Genomic DNA, 25,495 nt, shown 5'->3' on the forward strand with positions numbered 1-25,495 from the left:
TTTACTGCAATCCATTAAACCGAGATAACGAAACGGCGCACATAGATAGGGGTATTATACCTAAAAAACTGGCCAGAAGTCAATTTCACTAACTTCATGACACAGGTAGCCTTTGTTCTGGATTAAGAAAAGGATAACCTTACTTATACAATGTACGACGTCAATTTAGCGATCAATTTGTAAAGAAACGTAAATTAGCTAATATCCGAAGTAATCTACACAAAATCAAAGAACTCTTTCGCTAGAGTACGATGTTCCTAATCGAGTACTCCTAACCCACATCGATAGTGCGGTCACGGGTCAAATGGCCAAACAAACCACTCAGTACAATTTCACGTTTGGCACGAACATGGTGTTTGTGATATTTATAATTTTAACTTTACTGTCAAAACGGCACGTGATATGTAGCGCTGAAGGTGGAAAAGGTAGTTTGGTGTTTGTTTTTGATACGACGTGGTCGATGTCAAACGATTTGAGGCAGTTGAAAAATGGCGCCGAAATGATACTGAAGACTGCTTTGGAGGAAAGCGACGTTATAGCCGACTTTGTTTTTGTGCCGTTCCACGACCCAGGTGTGTACTAAACGGTCGCGTAGTTTATTCGCATCAATTGATTACTTATATGATAACATTTTTATTTGCGCGTCAAAATCATTAATATAGAAATCGAATGCGACAACTGTGACCTATAATGCCTTTCATTATCGAGTCAAGATCACAATACTGCAATCGCCCTTTGAAATGTACTTACAAAGTTTGCGGACGCGACAGGTCAGGGGTACGAGTCCCATTCGAATATTACGAGTATAGTAGTGATTAAAAATCTATAATTTCGCGATTCGTTCGCTTCCATAGTGAGATTTTTTAAATTTACGTTAATTTGATAAAATACATATTTTTAAATGTACTGTTAAGTTTTTTACTAAATTAATCCAAGATATTGCACAAATATCAAGTTTCAGTAAAACAGTATGCATACATTGGTCCGTTACGTCAAGTGGCTGTAATTCTAAAACTATGTGGTTATTACTACATAATACAACGTAAATCTAACAGTAAAAGCAATAATGTTTCATTATAATTCATCAAATCCTTTTTATTTAAATGTAATTTGTCTAATTTAGTCCATTACGTCACTTTCATGTCTTTTGTTGTCTTTATTTTTTCTTTAATCGGTTAATATAGATATTTTCATACATTTATAGATTATAACTAATATAGTGAACTCACTGGTTATATTTTGAACATAGCATGTTTTTATATATTTTAAATAGATATCAAATGAAATATAATTTTCGTCTTCAAAATAATGGGACAGTTACGAAATGGGAATTCTCGTGTGACGTAATGGACATGTAAAAACATATGTATAAATAGCTAGAAGAAACGATGCATTAAAAAAAAAACACTTGCATGACCAATTTTATGTGTTTTATTAATTATTGATGAAATACAAACATGAATCATAAGGAAACTGTATACTTAAACCTAGACACAAATACACTTATGAAACTACGAGTTTCGGGCCAGTTTTATTCATAATTTAATTAATTTAGGTCACTCCCTTAAAGCACACGAGGCACTAAGGTTGTAGTTTCAACTTTTTATAATATACTTATTAAATCTCAAAATGAACTGCAGGGTCTGGTAACGTATATTCTAAACAGATAAATAAGAAAAAGTATAATTAAAATCCCACTGGGCCTTAAACATATAGGTTACAGATAGATCTCTGAAAGAAAATAAAAAAGTTAATTGTCTTACATTATAATTTTATAATGTAAGACATTTTTAGCATTTGCTAAACAAAAAAATTCAACACGAATAAAGAACATACTAATATGAAACTGTAGTCCCCATTGTTCCATTACGTCTCTTTTTTTGTCCCCTTTGTTTCGCAGCATTCGTCGTGGACACAACAAAAAGGTGTCTTCTATAGACATAATACTGTTTTATTTATTAAAATCAGAATCCAATTCAGCAGGGAAGTGGGAATAATAAGACCGTTCCGTCTAATGGACAGAAAAATATAACTTTACAAAAATTAGCAAGGGAGGGACATGCAAAAAACACACGTTTTCCTTGTTTTACTTTGCAATATAAACTTAAATATTATAATCTTCTACGGGTTTAAACGCTACAACTACACAAAAATAAAAACGTAAGAGTAAAATACTGAAACATCAATGGTCTTTGTATAGCCGCACAAAGTTAGAGGACAGGGTGATTCCGCCCTATGCTAAAAAAACTAACTATGCCCACGCATTCACTCAGCCGTTATACTTTCTCGCTCGCGTGGAATATACAGATAGAGATCTCACGAAAATAAACAGATTAAGACATGTAGGTAGAAAAAAGATTCCGATGAGGAACGTAGTATCTAAAAAGTTTGTCTTTTTTAATAAAAAATCTATGAAATTTATGTGTAAGGTAAAAAATATAACTGAAAATGGTCAATTGTTTTCATGTCTTGAAAAGCTTTCAGCCGCGTTTTCTATGAGAGGCTTGGGCGTGTTCTTTTCTATAGGTACAAGAATATTCAGAATTAGTTTAATCATTTCAAAATATGAAAATATTTCATTATTCCTCGTTATGATGAAGATGCAAATAAGTACGAAGCTCATACGAATTCAAAAGTGCTTCACGTAGTTTCTGTTGTCCAACAAAGAATGAAGTTAATTAAAAATTAAATACCATTTAGTTGATTAAGAAATACGTTTTTTATAAAAATCGAAAGCAAGTTACTACTACTATTTAGAAATAATGATGCAGTAAATTTATAATTGCGCTAGAAGTATAAATAAAACTATTTTTAAGCTGTGGGACCACCAACGGTAACAAAAGACAAAGAGGTCCTGAAGGCGGCTTTACAGGAGATCCAGGTGTACGGGGGTGGCGATTGTCCGGAAATGTCTTTGGGTGGTATTCAAATGGCTCTAAACGTCAGCCGGCCGCAGTCCTATATATATGTGTTTACTGATGCAACAGCGTTTGATCATCATTTGATAGGACAGGTCTTGGATGCAGTGCAGAGGAAGCAAAGCCAGGTCTGTAAAAAGTAGAACATTTGAGTTGTCAACTTTGTCTCCAAAACTGTCGTTACTTCATGTTAGCTATATCTATCTATTTGCGAGTAAAAAGTCGCCGATTGTGTTAAGTGTTGGCGCCAAAAACACGTTTTGTTGTACTGAAATTGGTGAAAAAAATAAAATTGAACAAAACTACTACGATGGTAAATACTACAAGGGCAGCATTGGGTTGAAATGTGGAAATGGAAAAAGGGGCTTTCATTGCCGAACAAACACGAAGTGCGGTTTGGAAGGTTAGGTACTACCTAAATTTCATCTAAATGAAAATAAATTTCTAAACAATATTTTATCAAAATAAATACTATCAATTTATCACATCCGGATGTGTGTACCTGTTGATGTGTACATTGATATTGTAAATATTTCAGGTTGTTTTTGTACTAACAGGACATTGCAATGATCTCCAAAAGCCGACATACAAAGTGTACCAACAAATAGCAGCAGCTAGCGCGGGACAAGTATTTACTTTGAACAAGACCAATGTTCATAAGGTACCACTAAAGTATCTAACGTATCGTGGTGGCATTTTTCTGACGAAAAAAAGCTACTTTCCAGATTAATAGTAGTTTACAACTTTACTCCCTAAGTACTCTTGAAAGATATCTTACACTAAATTAAAGAAATTTTCTTCGATTTATCCACTTTAATTTAATTGTCCCTTTAAAATTCACCTCATCACCTTTTTCAGGTCTTGGATTTCGTCCGAAGCTCTATAATAGGCCGATCAGTAAATCTTGTTTCAACTGTGAATCTTCCTGGATACAATCACACACAAAAGGTTTTCCTTCTTTTTCTTCTGTATTTAGATTGTATTACTTTATGATTGTGATGTTACTCTAATTATAGATGAATATTGCTTGCAGATTCCGATCGACAGCTCAGTGAATGAAGTGACCGTTTCCGTGTCGGGCGCCAAACCCCAGATACGAGTGGTGAATCCTAGCGGCAAAGAGTTGACTGGGCCACCACAGTTAGTCGCCACGCTTGATCTTTCAGAAATTTTGGTATGGCTGAACATATGGTGCCACATACCATATTTTTATTAGAAAAAGAGTCAGCAGTGGCAGCATCTTTTAATATAATAATGGTTAATTCAATTAGGTATTTTACTTTATAAATTATACATGTTTTGTTTTAAACGTTATTGTTATATAGATCGTAAAGGTTGTAGAGCCCGAGCCGGGTAACTGGAGCATAACGGTAGGCAGTTCTGCTGAACATTCTGTCAAGGTTGTGGGACTGTCCAACTTGACATTCAGTCACGGCTTCTCAGTGCTGCCTCCCTCATCCATGGCGGAAACCAGCTATCGACCTTTACAGGGTACTGTTTTTCATCAATTACTTATTGTATTTTCTTTAAAAAGTCATCATTTTCACTGTTCAGGCTTAACGCCTGCGCAAATATTACGCCAAAACACCATCGCGGGAACATTGCCGTCACCCGCAACAGGCGCTTAAAGATTCTTCATACAAATCTGTCTACTGTCTAAGTGACATGCACTTGACCGACGATCATTGTGCAATTCACATCCTTTTTTGAATTATATTAATTTATTAAGTAGTCTGGGCATTTAATTTACACCATCTATCCGTTAACGATAGAACATGGTGGCCCATGAGGGGAGAACAAAGAAGAATCCGCGACATAATTACAATTAATACGTAAATACGACGAGACACCGGTCTAACTAACGTTATTCAACATCACATCAAATCATTCCTGTGGATGGAGCCTTGCAGTGGATATTTCTAAAATCAAAAAGCAGAAAAACAAAGAAGATTCGAGCAGTGAATCAGCTAAAGTTTCACATCGAGCAGTTACGAGTTCGTCCGCTAAGATGAGTGTCCTTCCTTAACTAATACCTAAAAAACCTAATAACTAACAAAATAATATCAAAATCGTTCGTCATTTGTGTAAATTAAGTGTTTTTAGACAAGTTTTACAGCGTTTTATGCACGTAAATTTGTTATTTAGAGCAAAATTGCATCATCTTTTTTTACCTACCCGTATGTATAAAAAAGTGAACAATGGAATGAACTTTTAGCTATTTATTGCAATATTATATAAATTAATACATAAATCATTCAATTGTATGTTCACTATTCCATAAAATAGGTCAATGGAAGTTGTTCGAAATACATAATTTCAATTTAATAATTTTTGATGAGGGTGATCCCAAATATTTTTTCTCGGCCGATCGTCACCATTATTATTTGAGTCATTGTTGAGATTTACTCGGGTTACGTTAGACACATTTTTATTTTGATATATACTTTTTGTTAATTATAATAGTTAAGTCCACTACTTAGAATTTTATAGTGAGTGTTTAGTGCGTTTTTGAGAACTATAGTGAGGCAAGGTATTAATTAGCATCAGTCTAACCTCTCTTTGTTCCCAAACTAATAGAATTTCTCCAAATCCTTACGGCTGATAATATTGTGTGCCTTTCTTCCTGGTAAGAAGATATTGTAACTAGGTATGTACACAGGACTTATTATTCTAGTATAAGATTGTGTATCGACGGCCACCGAACCGTTCTTTGAGGAACAGAAGTATATCAAGCAATAAAAGGTCACTCAATTGATATAAAGTTAAATTATTTTACGAAGTAACGTTGGTTTCGTATTTTAGGTTTTCTCGTTTCGTATTGTTTATACATACAATATTTAGCGTATTTGCCGAATATTCCAGGCTAATATTTATCATCGCCGTGCGTCGTTTGCAAGTACATACTTATCCCGTTGGATTACATTGGCTGGCCGCGGCTCCTGCACCGGCCGGAAGCGAACTGTTGAGCGTGCGCAGCCAGGTTCCCTGAGAGGCAAGTACCACCAGAACGAGGAACGTGAGCCATTTCAATTGAATTACGCAGGAATTGCATTGCTATTTAAATAAAGAGAATCAATATTTATTTAACTGACTACAAAAAAGAAAAGTTTAAATTATATTGTTTTGTTGTTGCTTGTTCGTAAGTGTTATATTTAATGACAGAATTAATAAACAAAGTTTACGCGATTTAATCACTAGAAGAACGTCCGCCAAGAGACAAATTACAAAATTTAAAATTATTTAAATAGCATTGCCTGTTTAATGGAATTAAATAACGTTTCTTTTCTCCAAAAAATTAGGATGCGAAAAAAGGCGCAATTCGGGTCACAACGCGTCATGTTACATAGATGATCCTAATCACCCCCACGAATTAGGGTTGAAACTACCTCAAATTCAAATAGCCAAATTTGATAGCGCCTATTTCCGTTGGTTGGAGTTTCGGGATTTGTCAGAAATCATAACAAAGGATCTCATAATTTCTATAATTCAATACCTTACACAATCTGACATAATTAAAATACCGTCCAACGATGCCACTTCTTCAAAAAGTTTTTTAACTCATGGACAGACAGGACCATCAACGAAACCAGTCTCTGGTGATTCAATGGAACTGCCGGAGTATTAATGGTAAAAAAGTGACTTAATTTAATTATTGAATAATTACAATGCTGTGTCTCTTCAAGAGACTAGGCTTCATCCTGGATTCAATTTAAGAATTCCAGGACATATCTGTCTTAGAGAAGACAGAAGAGATGGGTATGGTGGAGTTGCACTAATTCTTAAGGGAAGTGTGCCCTTTGTCCACATACCCATCCCTAATCACAGTGATAAATTTTCCATTATTGCTACAAGTGTAAATAGTATTTGTATTGTAAATATGTATATACCTCACCCTTCCACTGAAGTCTTTGACGATATTTGTAGCATTCTATCTTCCCTCCCGCGCCCTATTTTGGTCATGGGAGATTTCAATGCACAACATGCTATGTGGGGAAGTTCTAAGTCTGATCATTATGGGGCTACAATCGTAGACATCTTAGATGATAATAATTTATGCCTTCTAAACTCTGGTTGTCCTACTAGAAAGACAAAGCCCCATGAGGGTATCAGTGCACCAGACCTTACCCTGTGAAGTCCTTCCCTTGATCCAATATTAAACTGGTGGCCTCCATCGTCTTTATATGGAAGCGATTTCCGCTAATTGTATCATTTCCTAAAAAAATTGGCGAAAAGACGTTAAAGGCTCCTCCCTGGCTAAAATATAGACTTAAGGATGCCAACTGGTCATTATTTAGAGACAAAGTTCAACAATATTTATTAACCATACCTCCAGTAAATGACAGCAATAATCATCAAAAGTGCCCTCCAAGCCTTGGAAACATTTCTTTTTACCAGTAACAGAAATAATCATCCAGTCATTATTGCATGTCGTGATTTGTTGTATCGATGTTACATCAAAAATTGCACAGTTTTTTTTGCTTGGATTCCGGGGCACTCAGGTATTTTTGGCAATATCAAGACCGATAGCCAAGGCTGCGGTCAATGACGGAGATCTGGTTCCGTACAAAAACTTTTCTTGTGATTTGGCTCTCCATCCTAAATCTCAGTTACTGAATTCTTGGACAAACATTTGGCGTTCTTCAAGTCAGACTAAAGGTCGTTATTACAGCACGATTCAGGTCGATATACCTAGACTGGGCCAAGCATGCATTCCCTTGCATTTGGCAAGGCTTAACCTTTTACCTAACGATATATGTCACTGTGGCAATGACGTTGGGGATTTTAATGATATATTCTTTGCCTGTCCTCAACATGACCGTTCCGCTTTTATTTCCTCGCTTTTGTCCATTAAATTTGCCAAAGGTGGACCAGTGCCCTTGTGCGTTTTATAGCTAATAATAATTATATTCAAAGGCAAGGTCAAAATCAAAACAATGTTGTAAAATCGTTTGCGAGCACCAGCAATATTTATAGCTAGAAACCAAATACTACATTTATGTGTATTATTTGCGATGAGCGTCATAGGATATATGATTGTCCAACGTTCAAGCGAAGGGGGTTGACGAGCGAATGATGGACGTGACGAAGTATAAATTGTGTGTTAATTATTGTTTGAGACAAGCTCACTCCGAAAGTGAGTGTCGCAGGGGGCCATGTCCGGCTGCACCGTGCGTCACAATAGTCAGCTCCATCGCCCATCATCCTCCTCAAGCCACCTCGCTTTCATTGATGAACAAGATGAAAATAAAATTATCGTTAACCATTCTAATCACAATACAAAACAGGTGTTATTATCTACTGCTATCATTGAAGTATCGAATCCACTTGATCATCAAAAGGTCAAAGTTTGTGCTCTTTTAGATTGCGGAAGCCAATCGTCATTTATATCTGAGTACCTAAAGACCAGACTGTCATTAAAGTCTCGCCACATTGACATACTAAAGGTCATTGTTATAGGCAACACTTGTTTAATGAATGTAATTGAAAGTTGTGATATTCAATTGAAAGCAACACATAGTAATTTCAGTGCAATGTTATCGTGTTTTGTGTTAAATGAGCTCACTGGTCGTTTACCAAAGACGCCGGTTGACATCAAGTCACTTAAATTACCAGAAAATATTCAGTTGGCTGACCCCATGTTTTATCAGCCAGCTTTCATAGATGTTCTAATAGGTGCTGATCTCTTCTGGGACATTCTAAGCAACGAACAACGTTCGCTAGGACCAAACAATCCTAAGTAAGGGGTTCACAGTTAGGTTGGATAATCTCTGGCTCTATAAATTTAGTAGTATCTAGCAATAGGATACACTGTAATCACGCCATTGTCTCTTCATCTCTAAATGAAACTATAGAACAGTTACTTTCTAAATTTTGGGGGTTTGAAGAAGTTCCGAAAAAGTCAATCATAAGTGAAGATGAAAGCGAGTGTGAAAAGCACTTTCTCGCTAATACCATAAGAGATAAAGAAGGTAGGTTTTGTGTCAAATTACCTTTGAAATAATTAGTAGATTGTTTAGGTGGTAGCTACAATCTTGCGAAAAAACGATTCATTAATTTAGAAAAACGGTTCAAGCGTAATCCAAACCTTAAATCTAAATACACCGAATTCATAAGAGAATATGCAGAATTAGGGCATCTCTCTGTATCTAACTATAATAGTTCACCTGTCCCTCGCCCAGCGTACTACTTGTGTCATCATGCGGTCATACGTCAAGAGAGCGAGTCTACCAAGCTCCGCGTAGTATTCGACGGCTCAGCCTCTTCTACATCAGGTTACTCATTGAATGACATTTTGATAGTAGGCCCTAATGTCCAAGACACCCTCTTTTCCATCTTAATGCGGGCAAGGCAATACAAGTACCTACTCACTGGAGATAAGTGATAGGAACTTGCAGCTAATTTTGTGGAGAGAGGACGAGTCACGCGCCATCCAAACGTTGGTCTTAAATACCTTAACCTATGGCACAGCAAGCGCAAGTTACCTCAGTACACGGTGTTTGTGGCAGCTAGGACAGGAACAAGATGATGAACTTATCAAAAACATCATCCAAAATGATTTTTATGTGGATGATTTAATAACAGGAGCTGATGATCGTCAGTAATTAATTTACATACCAAAGTCAGTATCCAATGCATTAAAATTAGGTTGTTTTAATCTTCGAAAATATAAGAGCAAGAGTATGTATTTGATAACCTTGACATAAATGGAATGAATGTCTGGATGGAAACCCTCTAGCGACACTTTACATTTTCCTATAAGAGTGACACAGGAACCAGATGTACCTATAACGAAACGTTTTATAATGTCAAATTCCTTCAAAATATTTGATTGAAATATTTACAGTAATAGTAGTACTTAAAATGATGTTGTGACTGGGATCAACCAGTACCCTCCGAAATAAAAAAGGAATGGACAAAATTTTCGGACAACTTAAAATTTAAAAATTCCGAGGATGGTGTTATGTGATTCTCCTAAATATATAGATTTACATTCGTTTAGTGACGCTTCTCAGTCCGCATTTGGATCATGTGTTTATATTAAGACAATAAGCACAAATGGTGACGTCACCGTCCAATTACTATGTGCTAAGTCTAAAGTAGCACCATTAAAGCCGACCAGCATCCCACGATTAGAGTTATGTGCCGCTTTGGTCGCTACTAAGCTTACTAATGTAGTCGATTCCTACAAGGCAATATATATTATACGATACAAGCCCGCAAGGATTGTGTGCTGGTGTGACTGGAGTGTGGTTCTGGGCTGGATTAAAGGTGATATCACTAGACTGAAAAAATTTGTAGCTAATCGTATTAGCGAAATATTGGAGCATGCTTCACCGCTATCATGGAGATACGTTCCAACCGATTTAAATCCTGCTGATTTCATTTCAAGAGGGGTAAATGCAAAGAACATCATGTCGTTGTCACTTTGGTGATCGGGACCCACATTTTTACTTGAAAATTAAATCAAATGGCCAGTATTGAATGCCAAGGAATCTGATCCTTTACCCGAATTGAAAGTGCACTCTACAACAATTAGTGAACCTTTTTTTAGATTTTGAAAGACATTCTTCTCTCAATAAACTACAACGTTTATTTGCTTACTTACGTGCAAAGATTCATATTTATTATACTAAAAATAGCAATGCGAAACGCGGAGGTTTATTAACAGTTGAGGAATTACGTGATTCATGGCATTCATTATGTATTATCGCTCAAACTCAATCCATCACAACTGAATACGACCTGCTAACTAAAAATAGACCCTTAAGTAATAAAAGCAAAATTTTAAGTTTGTCTCCGTTCTTAAATAATAAAATAATACGAGTTGGAGGTCGGTTGGATGCGGCTAATTATTATTCATATGAGAAAAGGCACCCAATTTTACTTCATGCCTCGCACAGGTTAACAAGACTGCATTTGGAAAGAGAACACGTCAACAAAATGCGCGCGGGTCCATTACGGTTATTAACTATTGTAAGGGAAACAGTGTGGCCAGTAAACGGACGACATCTCGCATGGCGGACAGTTAATAACTGTGTTCGATGTAGATGTGTACGCGGTGAAACGTTACATTACCTAAAATGGGTAATCTACCACTCCAACGTATAACCCCAGGGCATCAGTTTTTGTCAGTGGGTCTGGAATTCGCAGGACCGTTCACGATCGTAAATCGTAAGGGCCGTGGAAGTCGTTTAATAAAATGCTACATGTGTTTGTTCGTTTGTCTGCATTATAAATGCATCCATCTCGAAGCTGTGAGTTATTTAACTAAGGATGCATCCATAATGGCACTTCGTCATTTTGTAGCGCGCAGAGGCAGACCAACGGAAATATTTTGTGATAACGGAACTAACTTCGTAGCAACCGCAAGGGAGTTAGGATCATTTATCAAGCAAAATCAAAACCCTCTATTTCATTTCGCAAGTCAAAATTCTATCCAGTTTAAGTTTATTCCGGCTTACTCTCCTCATTTTGGTGGTATATGGGAAGCCGGCGTTAAATCGAAAAAATTCCACTTAAAACGCGTCGTTGGAAATAGCCACCTCACTTTTGAGGAACTTAATATGTACTTTGTTTACGCAGGTGGAGGCGATTTTGAACAGCCGTCCGTTGTGTTGTCCCTATCATCCTCTCCTAATGACCTCCTTTCCCTTTCCCCAGGACACTTCCTGATCGGGAGACCGTTAACTGCTCCACCGTCGCCACATCTGGGTGACTCTAAGGAATGTAAACTTCAACGCTATGAACGCTTAGAAAAAATGCAGCAACACTTCTGGCAAAGGTGGCAGCGTGAATATCTGTCTGAGATGCAGCAGAGAATAAAATGGAAAAGCAGTACATCAAAGCTGGACATAGAGATATGGTACTCTTGGCAGATGACAATGCTCCTTCACTCTCTTGGGAGCTCGGGAGATTACTACGCCTCATCACGGGATCCGATGGAACAGCGAGAGTGGCAGACATCACCACTAATAATGGCTGTGTGCGCCGATCTCTAGTAAGGCTGTGCAAGCTGCCGACAGCCGAGGAACTTCAAGGTTGAAATCTTTCAACGGCCGGGAGGATGTTCAGGCTTAACGCCTGCGCAAATATTACGCCAAAACACCATCGCGTGAACACTGCCGTCCCCCGCATCAGGCGCTTGGAGATTCTTCATACAAATCTGTGTACTCATGTCACTTGACCTACGATCATTGTACAATTCACATCCTTTTTTGAATTATATTAATTTATAAAGTATCTGGGCATTTCATTTACACCATCTATCCGCTAAAGATAGAACATTCACATTATATTAGTTTTAACAATTTTCTTTGATTTCAGGTACCTATAACCACCTGGTTATATCTCTAAGCGATTATTCTAACGTAGCCGAAAAGATAAATTATGTGGAGGTATTAAGTTTAAACGGAAAGATATTGTTCGAAGTTCCGCTCAATTTGTTGGATATTAGGACAAATCTATACGTAACGAGAGCGTTTTTACCGCCAGAAGAATTGTTCTATATTTCTGTAAGTCATTTCTTATCTTGAATACCTCAAATACGCATTTTGACGTGGAATCACATAATAACTTATATTCGAAGTAGATACTTTTTGCACTATATTGGGATATAATTCAGTTGCTGCGATGGACTGATTCGCAACAATTTGATTGAAGTCCTCTATTATAGTATGAATTCAAACACTTATTTAGATAAATGGAGTTGACAAGAATGGCAATAGTTTGAGAAGAGTTGGCGCTACTGCAATACAAGGGAAATCTCCTGGTGAGTTCCGAAACCATTTTTTATATCATTTTACTGTAGTGCGAACTTATAATATATAAGAACTTTGTATGAGGTATAAGACACACTGTAAAAGTGATTAATTGTTCGTAAAAGTAGGCTTCTTCACCAAATACATCATGAGTCTTTATGATATCTTTCTTACAGATACTCCTAATTTGGCTGTAACTGAAAAGGTAAGAAGTTCAATACTTTTGTAATTTTTATTATTTATTTATTTAAAGTGTTGGCGTAATTTAAAGTCATTGAATTAATTGTAAGATAGAGGCGCAAGCGCACGATCGAATAGTGTTGGCGTGTAAAGTTGAGAGCCTCGTCCCAGTCACGGCAGGATGGCACAGAGGCGGACAGACAACACAGTCGAACATTTCCAGTTTGTGAGTTATGAGTTGAATATTTGTGAATAAGCTCAGTGTGTAATGGTTTTAAATAATATAAATTCCCTGGCTTAGGCAGAGCACCTCAGTGCAATACGTGATACAAGATATGTCGGAACTGGACGTCGGCCAATATGAATGCGTTGCCGTCAACGTTGCTGGGTCATCTTCTGCGGTGACAGTCGTAGATCTCATAGGTATAGTCAATACCGTAGTTTGAATAGTAAATGCTTAACGAGATTCCCTCGTAAAAAGATAATCGAATGCCAAGGAATATTTCAATAGTCGGCCGTTGCGTCTAATAAAGGCTTAAATATGTTGTCTAGCTGCCTGTTCTTGTATAAATATAATTTCTATTGCTTTTTAGTGGAACCTCCTCAAATTATTGTATCACCACTTAATAGTACAGTTGTGATAGAGAAAAATCTGACTATTTCGTGTTCAGCAATCAGCGACACTTCACTGCGAAAAGCATATATACTTTTTAACGGAACAGACCACAACTATGGTAATAATTTTTTGCTATGATTAATTGAAAATAATAAATGTATTTGGAATTGTTAATTTATGTATTTTTTTAGATATACAGTTTGCGTTAGAGTATAATCCTGATGGAGTATACTTTTTCACTAAAACGATACAAAATGCGACAGAACAAGACCAAGGAATGTACACGTGTGTTGCGATTAATAAGGGTGAGAGAAAAATGAAAAAGAGACCTTTCCAATATTTACGTTTGTCTAGTAAATAAGTCAAGTATACTTACAGTAATATGAATGCACGTTTGCTATAACCAGGTGGGGCTTCAAACTCATCTACTCACATTAGCATCCAATCTCATCCCCTGGCTCACATTCTCGGGCCGCACACGCTGACACGCCACGCGCACACACGCGCGCAATTCGTGTGTTGTATAGAGAACGCCCAGCAAATGTATTGGATGGACCCGAAGAAACATATCGTGGACCGAGTCGATGTGAACGGCTCTTATAATGCACTTTTAGATATACATGATGTTGTGGAAGATGGGGTTTGGACGTGTGTTGCCGTCAGATACAATTATACAGGTATGAAAGAATGAAAATGTTTAATATTTTATGGGACCGTTAACGTAACCGTACATGTTTTACAAATAAATGTGTTTTCCAGCATCCGACTCACTAGAACTTCGTGTACTAATCAAACCGGAAGTTAAAATACAGGGCTCTCATAATATGACAGTTTCAAGCGGAGCGATAGCCAAAGTCGCGTGTATAGTACTTGCCAAGCCGAAACCGCGGATTCTGTGGCACATGGAAACTGAACGATTTCTTCCACACGAAGTAATTACTACATTCTCAATTTTGGCGTTTAAATCACGTATTTGTTTCTGTATATGTTATATTTTTTTAGGTAACTACAATATCGTCAAACCTATATAAAAGCGTTCTTACTTTGGACAGCACCAAAGAGCCTGTAAATGGAACTTATTTCTGCTTTGGGGAAAATACTGAAGGGATCGAGCAAGACAGCATCACCGTGCGAGTGAGACGAAAAATGATTTTGGTCGAGGGCTTCAGGGGTGTGTGACATACTAGTAATTAGAATAAAACAACATTAATGGAATTGCAGACCAGCAAACAATTATAAATAACAAATATTATTTCCATAGATCAATCAGTTGAAATCTACTCAAAAGTCAAACTGGCATGCCAAGTAGACTCGTATCCTCCACCAAAAATATCGTGGTTTCACAATGATACACAGCTTCCAGCCGATTCCACCAAGATGCAAAATTTTTCTATAACCATCGAGATTGTAGATTTCGACGATCTCGGCTCGTACTCGTGTGTTGCTGAAAACGAGTATGAAGTCCTACAGGTGAATGCAACACTCACGGTTAAAGGTTTGGGTAAGTTGAAATCATTTTTATATTTTAATGTTTGTCGACAAAGACCTCCATTCAATTGTTGATCAAGTGTTGATCTGTCTTTTGCTATTATATACCATTCAACCTTTCTTATTGGTATCTTTCTTATGTCGTCCTCCCAAAACTCACCTGCTTGCTTCTTCTCTTGCTTTCCACCTCTAGGGCTCTATTACCTTGCTTCTTTACTCTTATCACTTTATCCCCATTGTTATTTCAGTATTTTATGTGTTATTTCTGGATCAATTAATGTAGTTTTACTTTTTAATATATTCGAAATAATTTTATCTTCTTCTGCATTGTGTCAATTAGTGCTTCAATCTGCTATAAATTATTCATATGTTTATAGATGTTCCCAGGTTATCAAAAGTCCCAGCCAACATCGTCACTCAAAAAGGAAAATCAGTTGTTTTGACATGTAGGTAAGATTTTGTATTATTTATTCTAATTGTTATCGGGAAATATAACGGTTATTAAACCCGTTAAGGAACATAGATCACTTTTGCGTCTGGGCCAAAATTTTAAAGCTCACAGATTAACAGGTGTCTAGTGTGACTCCATGTAGTTCCTGTACATGTACCTAAACCATTCCAGTTACGTTATTAACTGTATTTGGTCACTCAATATTATATTGGGATACTTAAATTGATTATTAAGTCCGCGTAGGTAAATTACCAAATACGTTTGTATTATAGAAGACGTTTTATATTTAGGGTTATCAAAGGCAACCCAAAACCAACTCTATCATGGCAGCACAAACGAAACAACTCGACAAATTATACAAGTTTGCCAAAAGATGTTCTCATTGATAGAGATGATTTAAATATATCGAGTGCAAATACAGACGTTGAGGGAATGTACCGGTGTATCGCACATAATATCCTGGGAAAAGATCAATATGGCATCGAGCTGATTGTTCAATGTGAGTATTTTTCTATTGAATATGCTTAAATGTAAACTGGAAATCTGACTTGATTTATAATTTTGTTTTCTTTACAGATCCACCAGAATTAAAAAGCCCAGAGATTCTCCAGTCCAGTCCAATGAATGTAAAACTCGGTGATAAATTGAAACTCAGTTGCGACGCGATTGGGAATCCGCCGCCCGTCATCGTATGGACTAAGGACTACCAGACGATTGCGTTCTCTAAAAATATGTTAGTTTAAAACTTGTTTAATGGAATTGTATAACTTTAAAACATTAAATGACATTGTGTATTGTGGGAAAATGTTCTTTTCAGATATCTGAGTGAAGATAACGATCTAATGATACGCAATGTGACTGAGTACGAAAACGGTATTTACTCTTGTGAAGCCCTGAGTCCATTGGGCTCCGTGGGTCACAACTTCACAATTAACGTTTATCGTGAGTGCTTATTGGTACTTATTAACGGGTTTGTTTAAGTAATACGAAGAATTTCTTTAAATATATAACGAAACTCTTAACTTTCAGAGGTTCCCGTAATAGAGTCAAACGCAGATCCCGAGAAGGAAATATTAGAAGGGCAACTAGTTCAGTTTCCCTGCCTTGCTCGGGGTCTACCGTCCCCCACTGTAAAGTGGACACATAATGGGAAACCTATATTTGAGGGGCGAAAGTTTATCGATGAATATGGAATCAGGTAATTTTTTTTATAATTTTATTGTATCAGCCCAAAGAAAAATTTACGAGAAATATGTATTTTGACTTCACTCAAATTACAGATTTGTAGCGAATTTAACCGACTTCGGCGAATACGTTTGTGAAGCGAGCAACGGGTATGGCTTCGCCACTATCAACTTTACTCTGTATGTTTGGGGTAGGCATATTTACCTTTACTTGTTTTTACATATTTTATGGTATTAATCATATAATATTAGAGAAATATTTATCAAGTCTCGTCGTTTTTTCAGTGGCGCCTTCAATCGATCCACCTCTAGAAAACATTTTAAATGTACGAGTAGCGGACAATGCGACATTAAACTGTGATGTCGTCGGGTTTCCGGTTCCAACTATAGTTTGGGAGTTCAATGAAAAATCACTTCAAGCTAATACGACAAATATCAGGTAAGTAGAATTACGCGGTTGTTACTTACGCACCCGTGTTATATATTTTATAAAAACAAATCAAACATCAAAAGTCGAGTAACATTTTAATAAATTCGTTACAGTTTCAACGATGTAGGCAGTTTATTTTTACACAATGTGACCATGGATATGGAAGGAGAGTTTGTGTGTGTCGCTGAAAACGTTGCCGGTGTAGCAATTAAAACTTTTTATGTAATTGTTGAAGGTAGGTATATACTCGCCGTAAGTTAGTTTTTCTACTGATTCATAAAAATCTTTCTTGTTACGTTAATGATTTATTATTTTAAAGTTTTATAAAAGCCATTTAGACCAATACCTACATTTTCAGAACGCCCCGTTTTCGACACTGAAAGCTTAGATGAGTATATCGGAATAGCCGGAAAAGATCTATACATGGTACTTAGTTGTAAAGCGACAGGGAAACCCCGCCCTTATATGCTATGGGTTAAAGACGGGGTTTATTTAGACAGAGGTAGGTTTATAACTTTCAATATGATTTTATATTTAGGGGTACCTGACGTTATGGAAGACATCTGGCGACGCCACTTCCTTAAATAAATTATAGAAGCACAGTCGGAAACTACAGGCCCATTGTGACCTTGTGTTCTTTTGCGAAGGAGTTTGAAATGTGCCTTCTATCTTTAATGTTACCTGAATGCTTGCCCCATACTCCACCCCAGCACATGTATAGACCAGTCAATACAATGGCAAAAATGGCTGATAATATGTCTCAAGAAACTGATAAGCTGTCTCAGGTAGATGTCTGACTTCTCCAGAATTTGGCCAATTTTTTCTAGTTATCGAAGATCTATCGATACATACATCGAATCGTAATTGACCTGTTAAATGCAGACAATATATCTCGTAACCATATCCAACAAGTACTGGCATTAAGGTAATTAATACAAACAATGACTTTCTGTATGTAGCTGAACTTGGTCAAACTTCTTTAAACCTCATTGGAGTGAATTAAATAAACTCCACTTTAACTATACAAATGCGAAGTGATGATTTCCGGTGTCACTCCGAATAACACACTCTACGACTATAGATTAGGAACTAAACTTGTTAGACGCATAGGCAAAGTCCGTAAACTGCGTGTTTTGTATATTCCGGATTTCACGTTTGCGCAGCATATCATAGATGCTTTATTTAGAAGGTTAATGTTTGTCCTGCGGAATTTAGTTGGTAACACTGAAAATGTTTAGAAAATGAAAAACGGCTTAATTCGTACGCATTCACCGCATCTTCAGGGCTCGTAAAGCGAATACCTCGAATTTTATCTTTAGTTCTTGAGAATAAATGAAGGTCGGCTGGATGGATGACTCATTACCTCGACACCTGCCATAGTCAAATATTCAATCAGTTTTGCGGAGTGCGCTGAGCAGTGTCAAGGAGGATCTTGCTTCGAGGGCGCTGTTGTCTTATTTTTTCCAAGTCAACAGTAAAATGGCGTGTGGCATACCAGTCTGCAGTAACTGTCCTGCAGCACAACTGTTGAGAAACGACCTTTCCGACCAAAGAATGAGGCAATCATCTTTTTTCCTTGACTTCTTCCTTTCTTTACCTGAGTTGGCCGATGCTTGAAAGGAAACACCCACTGAGCTGAATGTCTTTTGGTTTCGGGTTCGTAGCAATATATGCAGCTTTCATCACCTGTGACGATGTCAAATATAGCATTATCTTACATTTGGCGACGCCTGTCCATGCTAAGGTGTTTCTGGTCGTCGGTTAAAGTATGGGGAATGTATCTGGTACAAAGCTTCCTGACGCCTAAATGTTCGTGTAATATTTTTTGAACTTGACTCATAACATGCCCAGGCTTCCCGTATCTGCTGATAGGTCACTCTCTTTTCTTCCTCTATCATGTGTCGCGTAGCACTGATGATATCTTCACTAGTCGCTGTTAAAGGACGTCCCTCTCGCGGATATATGAAATACTATGGGGTAACGATCGAAAAGTAAAAAATAATTTCTAGGAAGTCCTGAATGGGGACTTATTTTATTTTATGACTTGAATTCAATTTAAAAGCGCATATTTGCTAAAGGAGATTAGATATTTTACCCATGCATTCCACTCGTACATTTTAGCGTCATCTCCCATTCCCCGCTTGCTCTCGTTCTCCTCTCGTTCTCCTCTCGTTCTCGGTCTCATTCTCCTCCTAAGCGTGAATGGGTAATTTACTATGATTTTAACGCACCTACTTAAAGTAGATTAATTTTCTGCTAACTGCTATCCAAGAAGTTTTCTGCTAACGTTATAAAATATTTTTTTATTGTCTAATAACGGTTTTTGTTAAAATTTTAGCCATTATGCTGCAAATAAACAAATTGACTTTGTTGTTTAGATTCCCGATATGAAATAAATGACGATGGTACTTTAACAATAAAACAGCCAACATTGGAGATGAGTGGCAACTACACATGTATCGCTAAGAACTCTCTTGGAAATATCAGTAGAATTGTTCAAGTACAGGTTTATTGTAAGTTATTTATATCCATAAAACACTACACAATTATCTAAATAAAAGAAGTCTTATATTAATATACATGCACTAACGTAATGCAGCTATGCCAACACGCCAATCAGACGAAGCTAAATCGTCAGTGAGAGACCTCGTCGAAGGTACCAGTGCAGTATTGGAGTGTCCCGTCCGGCACTGGGAACGTGTCAAATGGTATAAGGTTCGATTTTTATTATATTATTTCCATTTTAAGCAATTGTGTTGATAAAATTGTTAAATTTAAACATAGATATTCCAACAGGATGCAGTGTTAATAGCGAACGGCTCTCTAACGCTTTCGAACGTGAGCCGATCCGTATCCGGACAGTATGCATGCGTCGTGACCAACAGGGTTGGCTCCACCCATGCTTTGGTCACTGTCAACATTGTGTGGCCTCCGAGCTTTGTGAATCGACCGGAAAATGAAGTGCAGCTCTTAAAGGGTGATGACGCATTCTTTGACTGTGTCTTTGATGCTAATCCACGGGCAAACGTTAGTTAGTCTATAACATTACCTGAACATTATTACATTTGGGTCGCTCTCGTTACTCATCTGCTTACTTACTTATTTGTAGATACAATGGTTCTTCGATTCCAAATTGCTAATAGGAGAGGACGGGCACAAGTTGAAGGTGATGAACGCACAGACACGCCGTAGTGGAATATATAAATGTGTGGTTAGCAACGAGTATGGAAGCGTAATTAGAGAATTCAAGTTAGATGTTCTAGGTATATACATTATTTTTAGATCACAGTCATATTTGAATTAGAGAAGGGAATAATTTAATTTGATTTTAAAACTATTTCAGTACCGCCATACATTTCCGAATTTGATCTGCTCGAGGTGTATTTGAAAGAAGGGACGAACGCGACCCTCGAATGTATGGCGAAGGGACATCCCCTACCCGAGATATCATGGACTTTCGAGTAAATTCATTTCTAGATTAATAGTGTTTTAATCATATTTTTACGATTACAAAAGCTTTACAATTTTTTTTAATTTTGCAGAAACACGGATTGGCATATTGTTAACTTGACTCTAATATCGATAAACGTATCTATACAATCTGAAGGAATTTTTCGCTGTGACGCAAAGAACAAAGCTGGAGTCACGCACCTAGTCTACAAAGTCACCGTAGTTAGTGCTGCTATAGTGAAAGATATTGCCTTTTTTGTAGGAGGAGAAGGAAATAATGTAGAGAAAAGTGTGGACGTAGCTGTAAGTTAATGATTAATTACTATCAAATTTTTAACGCCTAGACTAATATAGTTTATCTTGGCGTAGTTGTTAATGTCTAAAGCGAGAGGAGTTTGCTAATATCGCGGTGCAGTTGTTCAAGTTCAGCTTCAGTAGTATATTTATTTCATGCGCAGCCGAAGGTGAGGGTTAACAGTTGGAACAAGTTGCAATCACGGTTGCTTTTCATAAAACAATTTAATAAAACTATTTGCTTTTTTCTCTTCTCTCCACGCAATTAATTCGTCGTATGTAGATATGTAGCGACTTTTTTTACTTTTCCGGTAAGTTGTTCTCCAAAGCATTTTGTGCTATTATACTGAGTTCGAGTGGTGTTAATTCAAATAAAATATCGTTGAAATTAGTCATTTTGTGCAACAACTAAACTCGCAAGAACACTTGGAAAATGGCGCCAACCGTAAAAGAATATAAGCACTTTTTTTTTGTTTTCTTCACTCATTCTGGGCAGGCAAAGGGAACTATGCCAAGTCTTCAGTAGATTTATTTATTGATATAAAATGAAATTGAAATTTAATGAGATGAAATGAAATTAATTTCATTGATCAAATCATGAAATCTGATATTGAAGCAAATTAGTAGCTTCTTTTTAGAATTTTTTTGCATGAATCATAAAAACTTCTATAAATTTGTTTTAGTAAAAACTTCGTGGTTGGTATTTTCTTTTTAAAAGACATTATTTTGACAGTTGGGTAAGAGAACGCACGAGTGCGGAAAAGGTAAAGAAAAAGCTCGAGTATGTAATAGCGCTGTGAGCAGTGTTGGCCTAGTGGCTCCAGCGTGCGACTCTCATCTCTGAGGTTGAAGGTTCGATCCCCGGCTGTGCACCAATGGATTTTCTTTCTATGTGCGCATTTAACATTAGCTCGAACGGTGAAGGAAAATATCGTGAGGAAACCGGTTTGCCTTAGACCCAAAAACGTAGACGGCGTGTGTCAGGCACATAAGGCTGATCACCTACTTGTCTATTCGATTAACAAATGATCATGAAACAGATACAGAAATCTGAGGTCCAGACCTAAAAAGGTTGTAGCGCCATTGACTTTTTTATGGAATAGCGCACATCCTGAACGCTATACGTCCAATTGTATTAAAAAACACTTTTCAGCTCAAGAATGACGTGCGAGTAACCTGCTCTGCGACAGGCAATCCTTTTCCGACCATCCAATGGTTCCGAAATGGTTATAAAGTGAGCCAAAATATCGCAAATATTTCTTACGCTGATCTGTTCCTTGCCAACGTGACCTTGACTCAGGCAGGCAAATATACATGTCTCGTTGCGAATGAGGGTGGCTTCGACGAGAGGGATATAAGGGTCAACGTTCTGGGTGAGTTTTTTCAAGTATAGAATAGAACAGTGTTTATTAATCAGCTACTTTAAAATGGCAATGTTGCTTCACACCATTTTGAATATTGAAATTTTTTCAGAACCACCAAGAATTTTTGGAAGTCTGACCCAGAATATAAATGACACAAATGTAATAAATTTGAATGTGCTATCGGAACAGTCTTTTTACATGCACTGCCATGCATACGGAAACCCTGTTCCCGAAATATACTGGTTCAAGAATGGGTTGCCACTAAAATTATATGATGAGAGCATGGTGTCCGAGGATTTCGGGGAAGTTATAGTTGTGCGGCGGGCTAAAGAAGAACACACTGGAAATTACACGTGTGTTGCCAGAAACAATGTTGGGGAAACAAGCGTCGTGTACCTACTCGATGTTTTAGGTATCATATTTGACTTCTTTTGAAAATGCATTCAAACCATTAAGGCTTGAATTCGACGCGCGTATTACTCTTTTTAGTGGCCCCACCTCAGCCGAAAGATGATACGAAACATATAAGTATTTATATGGGACAATTATTGAATATGACATGTCCTGCGACGGGTCGCCCTCCGCCCCACGTGACCTGGGTCAAACATCCCTACACCGAGCTGGAACCGACCGCCAAAATAAATCTGTCAAGGGATAACTACACTTTAGTAAGTATTAAAATACTCAGTCCTAAGGGTGCAGTTGAAACGACGTCTGAAATGGACAACGTGTATTTAAAATGTTCAATTCTAGGCCATAAACAATACAGACGTGCTCGATAGCGGCAAATATTCCTGTGTAATGACCAACAAAGTTGGTTCCACCGAGATAATATTCGACGTGGTGGTTCAGAAAGCGCCATCTATTGCGCCTAGAGGAAATGCTTCCGAGAAACACGTGATCGCGTTGCGACGCAGCATTGTATTGAAATGTGAGACTGATGGGAATCCTCCACCGAGGATTACTTGGTTGAAGGTAATTGACGAATAACATGATCATTATATGGGGTATCACTTTTGTTAGTGAGAACGAGATATCAGACCAATTAATTATGTTCCAAAACTGTTCATAATAAACGTAAAAATCATTTTCAGGATATCCAAAGGCTGCATGAGAATTTGCCGAACATAGAAAATCTCTTAAGCACGAGTCTCCTATCCATTTGGAGCGTGAGCGTTCGAGACGCAGGGCAGTACATCTGCATAGCCGAGAACGAGGCCGGCACCGCCCACAAGAGATTCGATCTCGTCGTGCGAGGTATTCGTATGACCTACCACGTCGTATTCATTTGATGCTAAGGAGAAACTATAAAACGAAAAACACAATATTTCAGTGCCAGGTAAATGGAGCGGTTGGTCGGGCTGGAGTTACTGCAATGTGACGTGCGGACACGGCTATCAGAAGCGCACGCGCCTCTGTCAATATATAGACGACGGTGACAACGTGTATGGTGAGTGGAGGCTTAATGAAGCTTAACTCGACGTTTTATATTTTCACGAATGTCTTGAATTATCTTTTTTATATATTATTATGATTTGTTACAAAGAGTTCCAAATGTTATATTACTTCTCAGATAAAACTACCCAAACAGAAAAAATACTTTTAGAAGAGTCCGCTTGCAAAGGCAGTACTGTGGATAGAAGAAAATGTCACATGCCACCATGTGAGGTATTTAAGATTATATAGAAATACAATTGCATATTATTTATTTATATAATCAAACTAAACTGTTGAAAATAACATAACATCGTCAGGAGGAAGTATCTTTATCGCACTGGTCTGCCTGGTCTCGCTGGTCTGCATGTTCGTCGCGTTGCGGGTCCGGCACGCAGACGCGCACGCGCGCTTGTACACTACGCGCCTCTTGTAGCGGAGATAACGTCCAGGTAAAAGCTCTTAAACTCACTGTAGAGGAAACCGAGTTTTGTTTATATTAAAGTATTTTTTTCTTTCCAGATAAGGAAATGTCCGAGCCTCCCTCCGTGTCGGACGAGCTCTTCGACGAACAAAGTATACGGCGGTGCAATCGTCAACAGAAATTCGGTAACCGTTTATTCCTAATGCGTCGCTAGCACATTGCACACTGCATTGTGAAAGGTAGAAAAATGGAATTTATATTTTACAGAAATTGGATTATTTGCCGGAGATAACGTTTGAAGTACCACCAGAATCTCGGAGCTCTGTAGTGGAAGATTACGACGACTTTTACTCAACGTATTCAGGTATTTTAGTGTGTGTTTACTTAGTTTTACTTATCTCGAAATCACGGTTAATAAGTTATTCAAAAGTCAAACCGCCACAGTTTAAGTGACTATAAATAAAAGAAAGAAAGAGAAGGAATAAACTGAATATTTACTTAATAATATGATTAAAAAAATATATTTCCAGTAACTTCGAACACGTTTAAGTGGTATAAAGTTATTTCACGTTTCAGTGAATAAACCGTCTCCATATTACGAAGTAAAGGTGACGGAGAACTTGGACGAGAGCGATCGAGGCTCCTGCGCCCCTGGCCTCTGGCACGACCGAGCCGACGACGTCTGTCTCGGTGAGCACTCGACCACAAGGGCCGTGACGGATACGAGCCTAGTTAGCTATTTAAATTAATTTCCCTTTTCTTTCGATAGATATAGACGAGTGCACCCTAGACACGAACCGGTGCCATAGAACCCAAGTGTGCACGAACGTAGTCGGTGGGTACCGGTGTTCGTGTCCCAGGGGCTACGTATCCCTCGGGGCTGGACAGCGCTGTTTGGGTTCGTCGTTTATCGTAATCATTTTTTTACTATAGTTCTACTATACCGGCCAATTTTACCATACAACAACAATAAAATAGGTACCGGTTCATATGTCATGAAATGGGGCGCTCGATGTTTCAGACGTGAACGAATGTGAGCAGAAGACGTCCGGCTGTGAGTTCGCGTGCGTGAACACGGCGGGAGGATTCGCTTGCGCGTGTCCCGCGCATCTGCGCTTGCACGAGGACAGACGTCGCTGTGTGCCGCGTACGTACGTCGCTTCGCTCTCGTTTCCTCTCCTCGCACCTTTGGCTCTCATTTCCTTCTCGTTTCCACAGGTGTGCCCTCGTACGAGGACTTCGGGGAGGAGTATTCGAGTACGTCGCTAGATTTCCCCGGCCAAGCGAGAGGTCGATACGAGAAAATGTAACGTCGCCGTTCGTATTTTTTATACGTTATTTACATCTTTATAGCATAAAAAATATAAATAAATACTTATTCGATATTCCTAACTTAACGGTCTTCTCATTGTGGTTTTACAAAATTTTGATGATTGGACGACGAAGATTGAAGCACTAAAAATTGCGTCAGGATTACATTTTTAAACCATTTTTCATAAATATT

General features: G+C 37.8%; 2 protein-coding genes and 1 pseudogene across 5 annotated transcripts; all 3 read left to right on the forward strand.

The window, feature by feature from the left end:
- The first annotated feature begins 32 nt into the window (after positions 1-32).
- LOC123715442 (hemicentin-2-like) lies at positions 33-5,278 on the forward strand. The gene is made up of 7 exons (XM_045670448.1): positions 33-572; positions 2,817-3,046; positions 3,457-3,579; positions 3,777-3,866; positions 3,952-4,092; positions 4,244-4,409; positions 4,691-5,278. The coding sequence occupies exons 1-7, from the start codon at positions 305-307 to the stop codon at positions 4,705-4,707; spliced, it is 1,035 nt and encodes a 344-aa protein (XP_045526404.1). The 5' UTR covers positions 33-304; the 3' UTR covers positions 4,708-5,278.
- Positions 5,279-5,312: 34 nt separating this feature from the next.
- Positions 5,313-25,383, forward strand: LOC123715353 (hemicentin-1-like). 4 transcript variants are annotated; one of them, XM_045670356.1, is made up of 41 exons: positions 5,313-5,328; positions 12,243-12,430; positions 12,615-12,687; positions 12,853-12,881; positions 12,967-13,082; positions 13,158-13,279; positions 13,450-13,590; positions 13,664-13,777; positions 13,880-14,149; positions 14,232-14,404; positions 14,475-14,643; positions 14,734-14,973; positions 15,338-15,410; positions 15,702-15,910; positions 15,988-16,144; positions 16,229-16,353; positions 16,441-16,609; positions 16,692-16,786; positions 16,881-17,034; positions 17,139-17,260; positions 17,384-17,527; positions 19,404-19,538; positions 19,625-19,740; positions 19,822-20,052; positions 20,135-20,288; positions 20,369-20,486; positions 20,568-20,778; positions 21,923-22,142; positions 22,243-22,545; positions 22,623-22,801; positions 22,887-23,108; positions 23,228-23,390; positions 23,467-23,583; positions 23,707-23,801; positions 23,888-24,019; positions 24,090-24,176; positions 24,259-24,355; positions 24,568-24,681; positions 24,761-24,889; positions 25,013-25,138; positions 25,210-25,383. In XM_045670356.1, the coding sequence occupies exons 6-41, from the start codon at positions 13,192-13,194 to the stop codon at positions 25,299-25,301; spliced, it is 5,484 nt and encodes a 1,827-aa protein (XP_045526312.1). In that variant the 5' UTR covers positions 5,313-5,328; positions 12,243-12,430; positions 12,615-12,687; positions 12,853-12,881; positions 12,967-13,082; positions 13,158-13,191; the 3' UTR covers positions 25,302-25,383. The 4 variants fall into 4 exon arrangements, with proteins under 4 accessions (XP_045526312.1, XP_045526287.1, XP_045526304.1 ...); XM_045670331.1 differs by lacking the exon at positions 5,313-5,328 and adding an exon at positions 5,546-6,545; XM_045670348.1 differs by lacking the exon at positions 5,313-5,328 and adding an exon at positions 5,770-5,910.
- On the forward strand, positions 8,898-12,236 carry LOC123715449 (annotated as a pseudogene).
- Positions 25,384-25,495: the final 112 nt, after the last annotated feature.

This window comes from Pieris brassicae, chromosome 1 (genome assembly GCF_905147105.1).
Source record: "Pieris brassicae chromosome 1, ilPieBrab1.1, whole genome shotgun sequence".
NCBI classification, from domain to species: Eukaryota; Metazoa; Arthropoda; class Insecta; order Lepidoptera; family Pieridae; genus Pieris; species Pieris brassicae.